The sequence below is a fragment of the Idiotropiscis lumnitzeri genome, chromosome 6 (genome assembly GCF_059441095.1).
Source record: "Idiotropiscis lumnitzeri isolate Australia: NSW breed Sydney's pygmy pipehorse chromosome 6, RoL_Ilum_1.0, whole genome shotgun sequence".
In the NCBI taxonomy this organism is placed as follows: Eukaryota; Metazoa; Chordata; class Actinopteri; order Syngnathiformes; family Syngnathidae; genus Idiotropiscis; species Idiotropiscis lumnitzeri.
The window spans coordinates 23,782,716-23,798,866 of record NC_142396.1 but is presented as its reverse complement, the minus strand read 5'-3'; the positions used below and the strand labels follow the sequence as shown (position 1 = coordinate 23,798,866).

The following is a 16,151-nucleotide window of genomic DNA, read 5'->3' as shown; positions in this document are numbered from 1 at the left end:
AGCCTTTTCCTAGCAGGCAACAAACACACATGACCATCTCTCCATCAACATGACGACAAAGCTACTTGTCCCGCAACCCCGACGGACCTGCACCAATGGACAGAATCTTGATGGAAGCACACAAAGATTTGGCGTGGTCTGGTCAGTGACGGAGTTGTAGTCTTAGGTCTCGCCTGGACAAGGTCATTAGAATATTGGTTCAAAACTAATTCAGCTGCCCTTCAGATTTAAAAGGTAAAAAGCCAAGGCTGGGCTGTAGACGTTCTTGTGTCAACAATTACCACCCAGGGTCGTCGTTCTGGTTTATCACAATCAGCACCAGTGCGATGAGGGGAGTGGCTAATGGCGAGCGAAGTGTTCCCGCCAGCATGTTTAAGGTTGGATGCATTCTAAATTGGCGAGCCAACCTCCCCAGCGGCCGATGGGTCCAGCCCCTCGGGGTGAAGGCCAGGATCCCAACATGGTCAGTGTAGATGTACATTGAACCTATAACAAATTACCCCTATGCAGGGAAGTTTGTGTTGGTAGAAAAACAGGTCCGGGAGGAAGACAAGCCAAACCCGAAAGCAGGTGGACCTCGACAGAGCCATCTTCTGGACTGTCCTCAGTAGAACCTGAATTAATGACGATGACTCGACAATGAGAGTAGATACAGAGGAGGTCGTGCAGGAGCCATTGCCTGATTCGGGCTGTCGCGGGCGGGTGTGCGGAGGAACTCATCACACTTCCAAATTCTGGCTCAATTGTGCGGTTGAGGGTTAACAGTCTGCCTCATCTCCCAATGAAGTCACTGTGTTCCTTTCTGGGGTGATTAGGGGTGTCCTAGCGGTTAGAAAATATTTTCAAGTCTGGCATACGCAAGTCCTTGTCGTGTACAAGTGTTGTTAAGTGTGGGAGGAGAACCACTAACAGTCATTCTATCTTGTGCCACGCCTCTAAGTGCAAGCGTGCTGTTGGAGTTGAGTCACTGAGGAAAAGAGTATTTAGTAAACGAAACTTAAAAGCCAATCTTACTCCAATGCCTGTTTGTTTTTTTTGTACTCAAGAAGAGAAGTGTCGAAAAAAGACTCAACAATTGATTTGAGTTCCGATTTTAGTTTCTCCGATTTCTGGAGTTTAGGAAATAGTACAGAGACAGATATCTGGGTGGCTTTTTCTTAATCTCACGAGAAACTGTACTCGGGCGAGTACAATCGAAAAATGGTGCGCGTTTATCTCAGCCCAGCCTCACATTATATAGGGTTTTTTTTATGTCAAGGGTCATGTAGGTTGAATCGGTCGTCCTCGCTCCCTCCCACGGCACGGGTCCACGTCCAAGGGAAGGTCCTCTCCAGGTTAGTCATCATCTGGAAGGTTTATTCCAGTCTGGTCCCCAGGACTGGCACGCCAAGGCTGGCCTTTTCCGGCGGGCAGTCTCTCCGTCTCTCTCTCCGCTGGCTTTCCCCTGTAATCTCGTCGGTGTGTGTATGTGCGTGTGCTCCGATCTCAAATTGTTACGTCTTTCGGAATGTGTTTTTGCGATAGCGTCCCTGTGACTCCTCCAGTGCTCAATTTGGTATGTTTGCATCTCTACAGCCAATGTGGAGAATGTGCTTCGTCGTATTTGTCCATGAAGTGCTGTGAATGTGAGTGCAGGTCATGGCAATGCTATATGTGCAAGTTTGTCTCACTACTGAAATTTTCAATAAAGTTCTCACATTTAAACTAAGTACTGTAAATTTAGCGTATGAGAGAATATTATAATAAATCAGTCAACAACAGGACTACAATCCCAGTCATTCTTGTGACCTGTGCTTCTAGTTTCATTTGATAAATGCTTCTTGTTTCATCAATGTTTAACATATTCAGTAAATATGGACCTGCTAAATTAAATAATTGACATTCTGTCCCATAAGTGTTTAAAATAATGCCAGTAATTGTAATACAATCCTTCAGTGCTGTGTGGGTAAAGGATCATAATCGTGGGTTTGTTTGCGATCTTTGTGATGCTCGTTTCACAGCAGCTGTTGGGTGCCTCCGAGCACAAGCGGTACACACATCTGGTGGAGTGAAATGGGGGCAGGCAGGCAAGAGGTAAAGCACAGTGGAGGATTGTCAAAGGTTTAAAGCTCTAGAGGGTCAATGATGTGGAATTCCTGATGCCTCTCCTCTGAAGTCACGATGATTCAAACTCCATATACAATGAGTTGGGAAATGACAAGATGGCCAAACAGGTGAGGAGCAAGAAGGGGTTACTGCTTATCGACACGGAAGCTGGATAGCCCAGAAGGAGAGGTGGCTTCGGTGATGGTACACCATCAGCCGTCAGCATTCCTGCCACAACCACTTCACGATCGGGTGGCGACCAAGATCATGTAGCGTTGGTTGAGGGAAGTATCAGTAAGGTGGTGAAAGTTCAGGGCAATTGATGATTGGGCAGTGATGTCGATCAAGAGCCTGAATAGATCAAGATGTCAGCATTGAATCCTCTAAACTTTAGAGTCTAAAGGGATCTCTAATGGGCCTTGAACACAGGACCATGAATGTAACAAAGTGAAGGGTTGGGTGAGGCAGCTCACCCAGTAAAGGCATCCTTACCATGAGTACCAGTATAAGTACTTGCATGATCAGTCTAGACTCACAGCCCTGATCCTCAATGCAGCTGAGAGCCAGGAATGCGCATTACTGGTTGACTCAACGAAGGGTTTCATGTGAGATGGGAAATGGTAAGGCCTTTACACAGACTTGGGGTGGGAATCTGTTCGAAGCTACCACCAATAAACTGGGTGATCTACACAACTATCTTGGGGGCTGAGTTAAGAGAAAATCAAGCCGATCTCATGGCACGGCTCATGGATCTCACAAGATCAGCAAGCAGGCTTTGTTCAAATGGGACCTGACAAGATCAACGAAAGGGACCCCCGGGTTGAGCAATGACAAAGTCTTGCCTGCGCTAAGCAGGTTACCATATGTTGTTCGACTGATGAGCCGATGGACTCTTCTTTACTTGCTTGATATGTTGAGTAATTTTCTGCGCGATCCAGTGGGGTGGTATTTTGCACAGTCCCTAAGCTGCAGCGCCCTCAAAAGTGTGTGAGAAGTGGGTGATGATGAGAAAACCAATGGCTTACCCACTTGGTAGATGATTTTTTATTTTTATTTTTGCAATGTCTTAATATTTAGTTTCTCTTCCTTTTAATTATTTTAATGTTTTATATAGTGCAATTTGAATTGTCTTGTACATGAAATGTGCTGTTCAAATAAACTTGCCTTGCCTTGGAATAGATTAGAGGAGATCTCGGTTCATGCACAGCTTTGGACAGCCTCCTTTCAAGCTGGAAAGCGAATCTGTCCCGCCATAAGTAGCCAAATGCATCCTCATTTAACCACGGATACAGTGTGTCAACCACTGAAAAAGGGGCTGGTACTGGGCAAAGCTTGCCCCCTCAGGCCTACATCGTCATAGTTCCATGGCCTCACCACTCGCTGGTAACGAGCAGCTGATGGTGCTGTGGGAAGGCACATTATAATGAGCTGTTGGGCTATTGCAACATCCTGTTCAGCTTGCTCTGGTGGCGGATGCTGGTAGGGTTCTGTTGCGAGATTGTTACAGTAATTGTTGACGCATGTAAGTTGCCGGATCCATCTTGAAGCAGTAGGTTTCCAAAAAGCTACCACAGGGATAACTGTCTTGTGGCTGTAGTGTATTTTCACATAGTCTAACACAGGGGTGTCAAAGTCAAATAGACAGGGGGCCAAATGAAGAAATTGCCAAGAAGCCAAGGGCCAGACTGATTGAATGTTCATTGAAAATTTTTTAATTATTACACATAATGGAGAGAACCTAATTGAACGTACTGAAAACCTAACATATATAATACTATATGATTGGAGCGGACACATAAAGCAATATTTTTTTATGGCTCTGTCAATAATTTTTAATTTTTAACAGGCACAAAAGACAAACTTTATAAAATCCTTACAACATGCACATTAAATGAATGCACCATCAGTCTATTTTCTCAGGGAAATGAAAAGTCACAAGTAGGCTAAATTTACTTTTTATCAGTCACTCAAATGAAATATTCAAATATAAAACAATTGGATTGATACAAAATAAAACATCCACTAATAAGAGAAAAATAACACCTTCAAAGAAAAGTCACATGTGCAATGAAAACAAATATTTAACTTAAACTTTTCAACCTTAACTGAGTTGTTAACTCTTCTCAGTGTCCACCTTTCGTTTCGCCATTTTTGATGGGTATCTGCAAGTTAACACTTGCTGTTACGATAATCACTGCTGATGAATAATGAAATGAGGCGGCCTTGCGCACCATGCTCCGGTCTACCGCTCTGCACGCCACCGTTGCATTATGGGAAATGTAGTTTTGGCGCATGTGAAACCAGCGGCCTGCGGGCCGGTTCTAATAATAAATGAATATCATCCCGAGGGCCAAATAAATTCCGCCTGGACTTTGACATATATGGTCTAACATATACAACTCATTTTATGGCCACGACGAGATTGGAATAACTAGTCTTGTGGTGGACCCCCCAAGTACGATGAGTTACTGTTCTGAGAGGCCTCGGGTCTCAACATTGTTTACGACGGGTCAGGGATTCCGACAGGGGTCCTCAACTTCCCAAGGTATGTGTATACAGAAAGGGGGTCTGGCGACGAGGAGTTGCATATGGGAGGGGGTCCGTACCTGGTACCCTTAGGAGGCTGTTGAAAGGCCATTTTATGGGCAAGCAAGATAAGAATGCATATGCAATAAGGTAAAATATATTTATGTCCTGTTCTTGGGAATGGCCGGAGAGAGGGGGAACCTTTTCCCCTTTTCTTTTTGGGGAGAGTTCTTTAGATATCAGCATCTGACCAGAATAAAATCTCTTTCTATCCAAAATGGCTGTGTCAGAGACGTTTTTTTTTCCATCACCAATTCAGTCATGATTGGTGACCCCTCCGGAGGGAAACTGAGCCAGACCCACAGATCAGCAACAAAATATACCACTTGGAGGCCAAACGTTTGTAACTACGTTGCAATTTGGTCCTTTGATATCGGTCAGAATCTTGTAGAGACGCAGTGAAAGTGTAGCGCCACGGTCCTCGGTTTGCAAGATAGCTGCGGGAGCTGCCCCCGTGTGACCCCCGCAGCATGCAGAACGCTTCGCGAATGGGCCAGGGTGTGCTCGGATGAGGTGCCCCCCCCACATGCGACCGCACGTTTGTGGCGAGCCTGGTGTGAAATGACTTGCAGACGACACAATTTCAGGATGGGGTTTTGTGTGTAGCAGAGCAGCTCTTCACTGCGATCTATTGAAAGTCAACCCTCAATCCAAGCGTTTGTCATTTGGACTCTGGGGAACAAGAACCTACCTGAGTGGTCCAAACTGGGCGCAAGGAACATCCCTCTGGGTGGAGGCAACAGGACCCCCGGGCAATGAATCGTCCACTGGGAGCACACAATGCTCCAGGCAGGCCAGAGGGCCATGCACACATGGGGCCTCCCTTATGGTGGAGGCCGAGGCATGCTGGCCTCCCGAGTTGGAGCTCCACACATTGGAATTTTATCCAAGTCCACCTCCGTGCGATCGCCAGCACCCGCTTATCCAAAAAGAGGCATTACAAGCGTGCAACTCATTGCAAGTTTAACCCTGTGCGCAAAATTTTTGCAGTGCCTAAAAAGTGTATGCGTGGGCATATCGTGTAAATTGTGTCTGCATGCAGGTGGTGTGCCATTTATGTTATTTTATTTAAATAAACATGTGTGTACTTCTAATATACTTGGTTGTAAAATAAGTTGTAGAACATAATTCAAATCAGAGCGTCTTCCGGGTCAGAAATTCTTGAGACTGTAGCGACTATTTGGTAATAATTATTTAATTAGATAATATGGGGGCGGCACGGTGCCCGACTGGTTAGCACGATGGCCTCACAGTGAGAGACAGCATCGGGCGTGGGTTCATCCGGCCATCCTGTGTGGAGTTTGCATGTTCTCCCCGTGCCTGTGTGGGTTTCCTCCGGGTACTCCGGTTTCCTCCCGCATTCCAAAAACATGCAATGGCAGGCCGATTGAACACTCTAAATTGCCCCTAGGGATGAGTATGAGTGCGGATGGTTGTTCGTCTCTGTGTGCCCTGCAATTGGCTGGCAACCAGTTCAGGGTGTCCCCCGCCTACTGCCAGACGATAGCTGGGATAGGCTCCAGCACCCCCCGCGACCCTAGTGAGGAGAAGCGGTACAGAAGATGGATGGATGGATAGTGATATGGGCTGAATATTATGACTACACCACATTAAAACAAAAAAAAATGCAGAAAATGTTGCTTCTGTCTATACCAGGCATGTCCAAAGTCCGGCCCGGGGGCCAAATGCGGCCCGGGGTCAAACTTAATCCGGCCCGCAGCCTCTGTAATAAAATTAATACATTCTGGCCCGCACATATACAGTACTGAGTGCGCGCTCTTCCTAACTGCTGTTCTTAATTTACCCACTAGAGGCAGTATCACTACAAGGCATCAGCCCGGGTGACCTTTACCCCCAATTTATAAAATGGCGACAATAAACAAAAAAAGGAAAGTTGACTGCGAGGGTCGACGCTTCAAAGATGTGTGGAAATTGGACTATTTCTTCACAGAAATACGTAACAACTGTGTCTGTCTCATTTGTAAAGAGACCGTGGCTCTTTTTAAAGAGTTCAATGTCAAACGACATTACCAAACGAAACACGCTGACATGTATGACAATTTGACCGGGGAGGAACGCAGCAAGAAATTGGCGCAACTTGAAGCGGGTTTATTCTCACAGCAGCAGTATTTTGCAAGAGCCCGAGAGTCAAATGAGAATGCCACGAAAGCTAGCTACGAGGTAGCAACACTGATCGCGAAGCATTGCAAACCTTTCACCGAGGGTGAATTTATCAAAGACTGCATGATGACTATGGCGAAGAAAATATGTCCCGAGAAGCAGCAAGAGTTTGCCAAAGTTTGCCTGGCACGTAACACCGTAGCACGCAGGATTGAGGAAGTGTCGTCAGACATCAAAAGACAATTGGGGGTCCAAGGAAAGGAGTTTGATTTTTTTTCGCTGGCTTGCGACGAAAGCACAGACGCCTCGGACACTGCCCAGTTGCTTATTTTTTTGAGAGGAGTGGACAATGAAATGAACGTTACTGAAGAACTACTTGACCTGCAGAGCCTGAAAGCCCAAACGAGAGGAACAGACCTATTCTCTTCTGTTTGCGCTGCCGTGGATGACTTAAAACTCCCGTGGAATAAAATTTCTGGGATTATTACGGACGGCGCACCATCCATGGCTGGCGAACGAAGTGGATTAGCGACACTAATATGTAACAAAGTAAGTGAAGAAGGGGGTAGCGCTGTAAAACTCCATTGCATCATTCATCAGCAAGTTCTGTGTGCCAAACATCTCCAATACGAACATGTTATGAAACCGGTGATAAAGGTTATTAACTATATTCGCTCCAGAGCGCTATGCTACCGCCAGTTTCAACAGTTTCTCAGCGATGTTCATGCAGAATATGGAGATGTTGTCTATTTCACTGACGTGCGATGGCTTAGTCGGGGTTCTGCACTGTCGCGCTTCTACTCTCTTAAGCAGCAAATCTGTGAGTTTTTGGCTGAAAAGGGACAACCTATGCAAGAACTAAGTGACCCCATGTGGCTAGCTGATTTGGGTTTTCTAGTTGACATTACAAAGCACCTTAATGTCCTGAACACCAGTCTCCAGGAACCAGACGGAGTCATAAACCAACTATTTTCACACATCAAAGCCTTTGGAATCAAGCTCAAACTGTTTGAAAGACACCTGTCGCAGACCCAGCCCAATACTGCACATTTCTCAGCGCTGCAAGAAATCATAATCAGATTCCCAGAGAGCAATATCAGTGCACAAACGAAGAGGTACGCATCAGATATGAAATCTTTGGCTGAAGAGTTCACACAACGCTTTCGGGATTTTGCAGCTATTGAGAAGGACATCGCTCTTTTTTCATCACCTTTCTCCGTGGACACAGACAATGTTCCAGCCCATTTACAGCTGGAGCTCATTGAGTTGCAGTGTGACGCCGAGAGCCGTAGTCGGCACCAGCAACTTTCTCTTGCCAACTTTTACAGAGAGCTGGATAAAGGCAGGTTTCGAGAGATTCGAGAGTTTGCTAAGAAAATGTTGAGCTTGTTTGGGTCGACGTATTTGTGTGAAAAGACATTCTCTGTAATGAACTTAAATAAGAGTCGTCTGAGGACACGGCTCACAGACTCTCATCTGCGAGACATCTTGCGCATTAATACTTCTGCCTTTGAGCCAGACCTGGCCTTTGTGCTGCAGTCCAGATCTCAGTATCACCCGTCACATTAATGCAGGCAAGTCATTTGTCATTAAAATAACTGACTTAATTTTGTTTTGTTCAGTCACAAATTCAGGCAAGTTGTCGGTTTTCATTCCAGAATAAAATTTTCAATCAACATTTATATTTGATATGTCATATATATCAAATTAGTCCTGCACTTGTGGTAATCATTTCTGTTTTTCAAAAATTCTGTGGACATTGAACTCCCATGATGATAATATAATTCATGTTCATAATATAATTCATGTTCAAATATTATTTGCACTCAAGAGTATAATTACTTCTGTTTAAGAATAAAAAGCTAAGCAAATATTCAATTGCATGTGATGTTCATATTTCAAATGAACCAAAATACATGTTTGATGGTTTAAATGCAAATAAAAAAGCAAAATGTGAAACACAGAATCGCTTGCTAAAATGTGTTTGAATATATTGTTGTTTATGCAGTGAATGTCAGCCGAGGTCGGCCCCCTCCACATTTTGCAACTTCAAATCCGGCCCGCTTTGCAAAAAGTTTGGACATCCCTGGTCTATACTATTAGGAAGTTATATTAATTGCCAGAGTTAAATAGAATTGCATTATTGAAAAGAGACTACTAATTCAAATTTCATTGACTAAAAGTAGACTAAAAGCTGATCAGTTTCATCAACTAAAACAAGACTAGACTAAAATGCACAGGTGGCAAATCCAGGTTCAGAAAGAAAAAAACTTGCCACAGCTGGCTTTCAGCCACAGGTGCTTCTACTTAACTGGCAGGTGATTACGCTTGTTTGCCTGCCGTTTAAATTGGAAGCACCAGTGTCTGAAGCCAAATGCAGCAGCGTTTTTACTTTCTGGAGCAGGATTTGCTCCCTGTGCTGAAATGTGTTTTCTTTGACTAGAGGGAGATGTATACCTTTTAGTTTTTGTCAACTAAAACCAGACTAAAATAGTCAAGGACAATTCTGACTTAAATAAGACAAAAATGCTCTGACTTTCAGTTGACCAAAACTTGACTAGACTAAAAAACGAAGAGTATTAACATGAGTAAAACTATTAAATACTAAAATGACAGCTTGACACAAACACTAGACTAAAACGGGCCACCAAAAACAACACTAATGTAAATAGTGTTGTTGTCAACTAAGAAAATTAGGATGAAATATCTTTGTCAATGAGACTTTAATATCGTGAGGGAGATGAGATGAGACGCATCACAAATGCAGGTCATGTGATGATGACCATAACTGAATCTATAATTCCGTATTGCTGACAAATAAAAGACTATGCAAAATGTCTCTTCATTAACCAAAATGTATGTCACAAAATGTTGCGTTGATTCTGCTCCCATGGTCGAGACGTATTTTCCTCTATCCAGACGAGAGATATATTATTTGGATCAGAAGAATATGGAATTTCTGGAAAATGTCCAGAGCCCCCGTCATAAACAGTCTTTGTGTTACCCCTCCCTATACCTGTTGTCTAGGAGTAGTTTTTGGCACGTGATGACTGAAACCCCCCCCCCCGTCAAAGAATATTCCTGGACACAACACAAATCCAAGTCTATCATGAATTTGTTTCTCCAATAACAGTAATGGATAAATATTAGGTTTTATTTGAAGAGCAGGAGGTTTCTGTCACTGCGTGGCCAAAGAGGGAACGCCTGATTGCGAAGTTGCTGCCAAGCCTGTTGGTAGTCCTCAGATGCCTCCTTGTAGTCCAAGTATGTGTGTAGATCAGTCCTCCTGCGTACATACAATCACATAATTCTCATTCACCTCTCTGTAATGGCATCAGTTTCTTTCCTGAAATAAATCAATTTAATGGAGCACTGGCCTCCACCAAAGCTGTACAATTCAAAATATCCAGCTGTTTAGCTGAAAATTCATAAAATGTCAAGTGATAATATTGCAATCGGTTCTATATATTAAGAGGAGGTGGGTGGCGGGGGGCGTGCCTATTTGTTGTAAATCTCATCACAAAATAAAATTTATTAAATTACAACAGTCTTGTAGTGGGGGCATTTTAGTACTGATGTCATTTTTACATGCAAAATTTTATATGAGTGCCAATGTTAAGTTCATAAAAGTGTCTCTAAGGACTTTTTTGTGATGAGATTTACGAGAAATTGGCACGCCCCCTTTTGGAGCTCGGCTTGTTATTTTTTAGAAGAAAAGTGTTGCAATATTGCTTGCTTTGTCAGTTCTGTTGTCTAAAACGGCGACCGCCACCAAAATTCAAATGCACATTACAACTCTTGTCTACTTTAACTCGTGAAAGTATAGAAGCATTCTGCACAATAGTTTGGATTTATTGACAGCAAACGTGAGCTCATGTGATCACCTCCACAAAAATACAGAGCCCATCAATTCTCCACTTAAACAGGCTGAAGTGGCGCGCGCACACCCCCCCCCCCCACACACACACACACAAACCCCAATTGGTTATATTTCGGACATTTAGCTACGGAAAAGTCTTATCAACTTTCAAGAGGCAGACAGCGGCTGGCAGTAGGCCAGCAGTCGGGCATGGATCTTTATCCCCCCCGTCCATCCCGGCTAACAGTAGGACAACGGCACTGTTAATAGCAACAATTAGCTTCAGGCCGTTAAAACAAAAAAGCGCTAGCACAACATTAGCTCCTTACTGTCCAGCAAGCCTGCGCCTTCATGTCGGAGTTGCCGACCAAGCGGTCACATGCGTTGTCCGACAACACTTGCAGGCGCCAGTTTTGGTGTGAAAGTGAGTGGCCATTGATTTCAGATAAGGACCTCATCGAACGGGGCAGTCTTCTGGAACGGTGCACATCACGGAGCAGCATGAGCTTTTAGTCGGGGCAGCTTCGGGGGCCTCAATGTTCTGTGAACAAAAAGTTCTAGGCAAGGCGAGGAGGCCCAGACTCATTGGGTGGCATACTCGTAGCCTGGAGCTGTTACGTTCCAAAGAATAAGAAGGCGTGTTATAGTTACTACTTAGCATACAGTCGAAAAACTGGGGCCAATCCTCATCCAAATAAATATCTACTCATTCCCACTTCAGTCTCTGTAAATATCCCGGTGCTTTATGCCGTGCATCCTCACCATGATTAACAAAGAAGTATTGTGCGAGTGTTCTCTCAACGTACATATATGTACATCTGCTCACTTCCACAGTTCCTCATTCTCATATAAATCAGCCACGGAGAGGTTAATCTTTTTGATATGTTAATATGTGGTCATAGGTAGCAATGTCCACATCAATTTTGGTGCCACCATTTTTGGACGTTACAAACAATGAAAGTACAACCATTTACAATGGAGAGTTTGTAAGTGACTCCGAACGAAACGGAGAGAACAGAGGGGGGTGTGGTCATATTCCTCATTAAAAGTACGCGTTTTTCAATTCCTCACTAATTTCCTAATTTTTCCTAAATTAGTAGATTGAAAAGCAAATGCCTCAGCCGCCATGACGACTAATAATCGTTATCGGCCCCAAAAATAGCATATCGGTCTGTCACTAATCCGTACGCAGCCCAAGTGTGTATGCATGTCAGAGCTGTGCCCAAATTTACACATCCTCACTCAAGTGGAAATCTATAAATTCCATATTTTGTGTTGGAAGGTTTATTTCTGAGTCAGCCAGTCCTATCTCAGCTCACCTCCTATCTGGTGCTTGTAAGGGGAACACATAACTCCAATTATGGCCTTTCTTCACTGGCTACCCATACATCTTATGCTAGGTTCACACCAAATCTGTTGTGAGTGTTTCTGTCGGTGCGATTCAATTGAAGTTAATGGAGTTCAGGTGGGCAGGCACGGTTGCGTGCAGGGCGGCGCGGATAATGGGTTTGGGGCGGTAGGATGCAGAGTGAAGCAACAAAAATCTGTTCATTGGCCCTTTCGGCGCGGTTAAAAAAAAACTTTCTTTGTACACCGCATCAGGTCCGGGACGTGATACGTCACACACAGCGTCCTGTACACTAGGAGGGCTGTTTGAAAGAGAAGAGAAGGAAAGCTGAAGGAGAAAATTATTGTCGTCCGTGGACATCCCGAGCTCTACAACATGGCCAGCTACCACTACAAAGACAAAGACCAAAAAAAAAAAAAAAAAAAACACACAAAAAAAAACGTGACCAGGCGTGTATGCAATTGATCGAGGAGCTTGGCGTACCTGGTATGTTTTTGCTTCATTCTTTTAACAGTTGTTGAACTTTACCAAGACGGCAATATGAATGCGATGTGGAAACCTTTTTTCATTTGTTTTGCCGGACAACCTTTGCCTTAAACTAAGCCCCTCCACTTCGCCGCGCTCACGGTAGGCGGGTGCTTCTTCCTCCACCCGCAGTTAAATGCAAGAGAGTAAAGTGAAGCGGAATGCTCAAATGGATTTGCTGTGAATTTAACATCGGTGCTCCATTCAAGACTTTTTGATGTCACATCTTTAAATGGTCTCACCCCACCTTACCTCTCTGAGCTCCAATGCACCGAAGCAGGGGCCCCCTGCTGGAGGTACCGAGGACTAAGTGGAGGCAGAGGAGATTGTGCCTTTTCCGTTGCCGGACCTTACCTTTGGATTGACCTTGTATAAAATGTAAGGCAAGCCATTTTGTCCAGTATTCCGTGTTTACAACTCGTCTTAAGACAGGTATTTATTCAATGGCTTTTGACTCAGTAAGAGACTCGCCGTTGTTCTAGTGTTTTATGGTGTCTGCTATCTTTGTGTTAGTATTATCCATTATCTGTAGCGCTTATCCTCACAAGGGTTGTGTTAGTATTAATTCATTGATAAATTGATTGATTGATTAGGTGGTTCATAATTATTAATGGAAATTTTACTTTTGTCATTAATTTAGTGTTTTCACTGTCTTTGTTTTTCTATAATATATTTTTACTTCATGTACAGCACTTGCATGCGGCAATGGCTGTTTTAAAGTGCTATATTAATGAAGTTGATTTAAGTTGAGCATGTTTGCTTCACGCACACTTATAACTTTATAAATGAGGCTGTGCTGTAACAAAATATTGTATCACTTAAGAAGAAGAATAAATAGATTAATGAATTGTACATTTTCCACAGTCAATAACTTCTTTGTCAAATGCTTATGCCTCATATATAGTCCAAGATAATACATTTTTAGTTTTGTCTGTCATTATGAAATTAGATTTGTGAAAAAAATGGAGTGCAACAGTTAAAGATACAGGGACACATTTTAGTTTTTTCTGCCTTACTGTTTTGCAGTTGGTGGACAATTTTAAAGATCAACTGCAGACCATCTTGAGGCTTTATTTACACTTAATGGTAACAACTGGGAGATTATTGTGGTACCTGAGAGAGTCAGGAAGTACAGAAGCATCAGTGGATGACACCAGAGACAGGAATGAATGGAAAAGTTCCAGTTTACACAGGGTGGACCTACAGCGAAAGACAGCGAGAGACAGCGAGAGAGAGAGAGAGAGAGAGAGAGAGAGAGAGAGAGACAGAGACAGAGACAGAGAGAGAGAGAGAGAGAGAAAATGAGAGAGAAAATAAGACATACATTAAGATAATTGTAAATATATTGTCAGCAGTAATGAAATAATCAAATTTCTTTTTTAAGTCTTATTCTTATTATGAGAGTACTGTATGACTACCGAGCTTTAGCTGTACCCAAGGCCTTCTTGGTGACTCCCTGTTTGAAGCCGCTGGCAGTGACATCAAGTGGCTGCTCAGGCACTTTACACCAGCTGACAGCTGAAACCCATAAACATTAATTAAATACGTCATTTACACGTGTTTGCTAGCTTACAATTATGAATGTTCTCGGTTCGTCAAAGGCAGTCAAAATTTGAATGACAAAAAATGTCCATCCTCAACAAGAATTTACATTGTTTTTACAGATTGTTTATCAGATTTAAAGCATCAAATAACTAGTAACTAATCAGAATAAGAATCACAATGCCCTTTATTGTCATTGTACTCAGTGTGCGACGAGATTAAAGAGCTCCCCGCTCCAGTGTAATACAAGAATAATTTAATTATATATATAAAATAGATTAATTAAAGATTAATATACATATATATATATACACATATATATACATATATATACACATATATAGACATATATATACACATATATAGACATATATATATATATATATATATATATATATATATATATATACATATATACAGTGAACCCCCGCTACTTCGCGGTTCACCTTTCGCGGGTTCAGTGCTTCGCGGGTCTAAAAAATATTCGGGAGCATTGTAGTTTTGCCGAGCGGCACAAGGGGGCGCTGAAGCGGTTAGACGGCCGGCGTGCGCCGAAGAGGAGAGTGGACGAAGAAGAGAGTGGCCGAAGAAGAGCAGGTTCCCCCGGACACGATTGGTGGCGACGGACACGATCGGACACCGTGCGTGAGCTCCGAAGGAGACCGGCCGGCGTGTGTGGCTGTCAAGCCGAAGATAAACAACTTCCGCCCGGGCACTCGCGCGGCGACATGTGGCTTCGTTCGGGACCGTGCGTGAGCTCCGAAGGAGACCGGCCGGCGTGCGTGGTAGTTAAGCCGAATAGGAGCACCTTCCGCCCGGGCAACGGCGGAGAGCGAGGCTGTCAGTTATGAATGAATAAATGAATAAATAAATAAATGAAGAATGCCACCTTTCATTTCACTGTCATGATCCGTGCCTGTCATGCCGCGTGTGTTTTTGTTTTTTCAGCTGTGTGGGCGTTCCTCCAGCGATCGTCTCGCGCCATGCTGAAAGCTGCTGCGAGAGGCGCTGATTACACTGACTATATTGTGATTATAATAAATATTGTAACGTTGTATAATAAATCAGGCCAATTTGTCCATCAGCGAACGCTTTTATTATTAAGCCAAAAACGGCTGCTGTTGGCCGCAACCACGCCGATCAGAGAGAGAGCAACACAACGACAACAACATAACGTTCACTCTCCTGCTGCCTTCACAGCCTCCACAGAAAAGAGGAAAACACAGAACCCTTGAACTATTTACAAAGTCGCTACACTATCTTTGTATCACCACCTTTTTTCCCGGGTCTGCGTTTGGAGAGTCCTGTTATATCCTCCAGTTCTGCTGGAGGATCATAACATTCACAGGGCACACCGGACGGCGTACCAGCAGGTAAAAGTCGAAGTAATTAAATAAATACAAAAAGAAGTAATTGAATAAATACAAAAATAATGGCTGGGGAATAAAAAAATAAGTTTTAATAATATTTGTTTTTTTGTTATAACATTAATTTCACTCTCTCTCTCTCTACCAGTATATACATGTGAGATTATGTAAATAGTTTGTGTATTTTTAATCATGTTTTTTATACACTATTTGTATCAATGATAATTACACACACACTCACAGACACGCACATCATTGCTTCAGCACACATGAGCACACCCACACGCTTGTTTGGGTTTCACTTTCCATAGGTTTCGTTTTTCTTTGAATAAAGTACAGAGGGATGGGCGAAGAAGTGAGTGAGAGTGCGGGAGATTGAACTGGCAAGACGCCTATTTCACCTCCTGGCTTCTCCTCCCATCCGCGATGGAGAAAAGACAAAACCTTCCCTGGTTATTCCTCTGGTTCTCTGTATTTTAATTCAGTCTAAGAAGGCGTCAGGACCCTTTTAAACCTGACAATATATATATATATATATATATATAGGCGAAGTATATATATACACAGTGTTTTTTTTTTTTTTTGAAGGTGCGACGCTACTTCGCGGATTTTCAGTTTTCGCGGGTGGTCTCGGTCCCCATTAACCGCGATAACCGGGGGTTCACTGTATATATATATATACACACATGTATATACATGTATATATACATATACATAT

General features: G+C 43.2%; 1 protein-coding gene across 3 annotated transcripts in view; it reads right to left on the bottom strand.

Moving 5' to 3' along the window:
- Positions 1 to 3,781: 3,781 nt before the first annotated feature.
- Positions 3,782 to 16,151, bottom strand: part of adat1 (adenosine deaminase tRNA specific 1) — a 70,125-nt gene continuing 57,755 nt past the window's right edge. The window contains exons 8-10 of one of the 3 annotated variants that reach the window (XM_088298564.1): positions 13,959 to 14,042; positions 13,638 to 13,724; positions 3,782 to 10,078 (exon numbers count right to left, since the gene is read on the bottom strand). In XM_088298564.1, the coding sequence (XP_088154690.1) occupies positions 9,939 to 10,078; positions 13,638 to 13,724; positions 13,959 to 14,042 (311 nt within the window). In that variant the 3' untranslated portion in view covers positions 3,782 to 9,938. Of the gene's footprint in view, positions 10,079 to 13,637; positions 13,725 to 13,942; positions 14,043 to 16,151 lie in introns of all 3 variants that reach the window. The other 2 variants (XM_088298563.1, XM_088298565.1) reach the window with 2 other exon arrangements.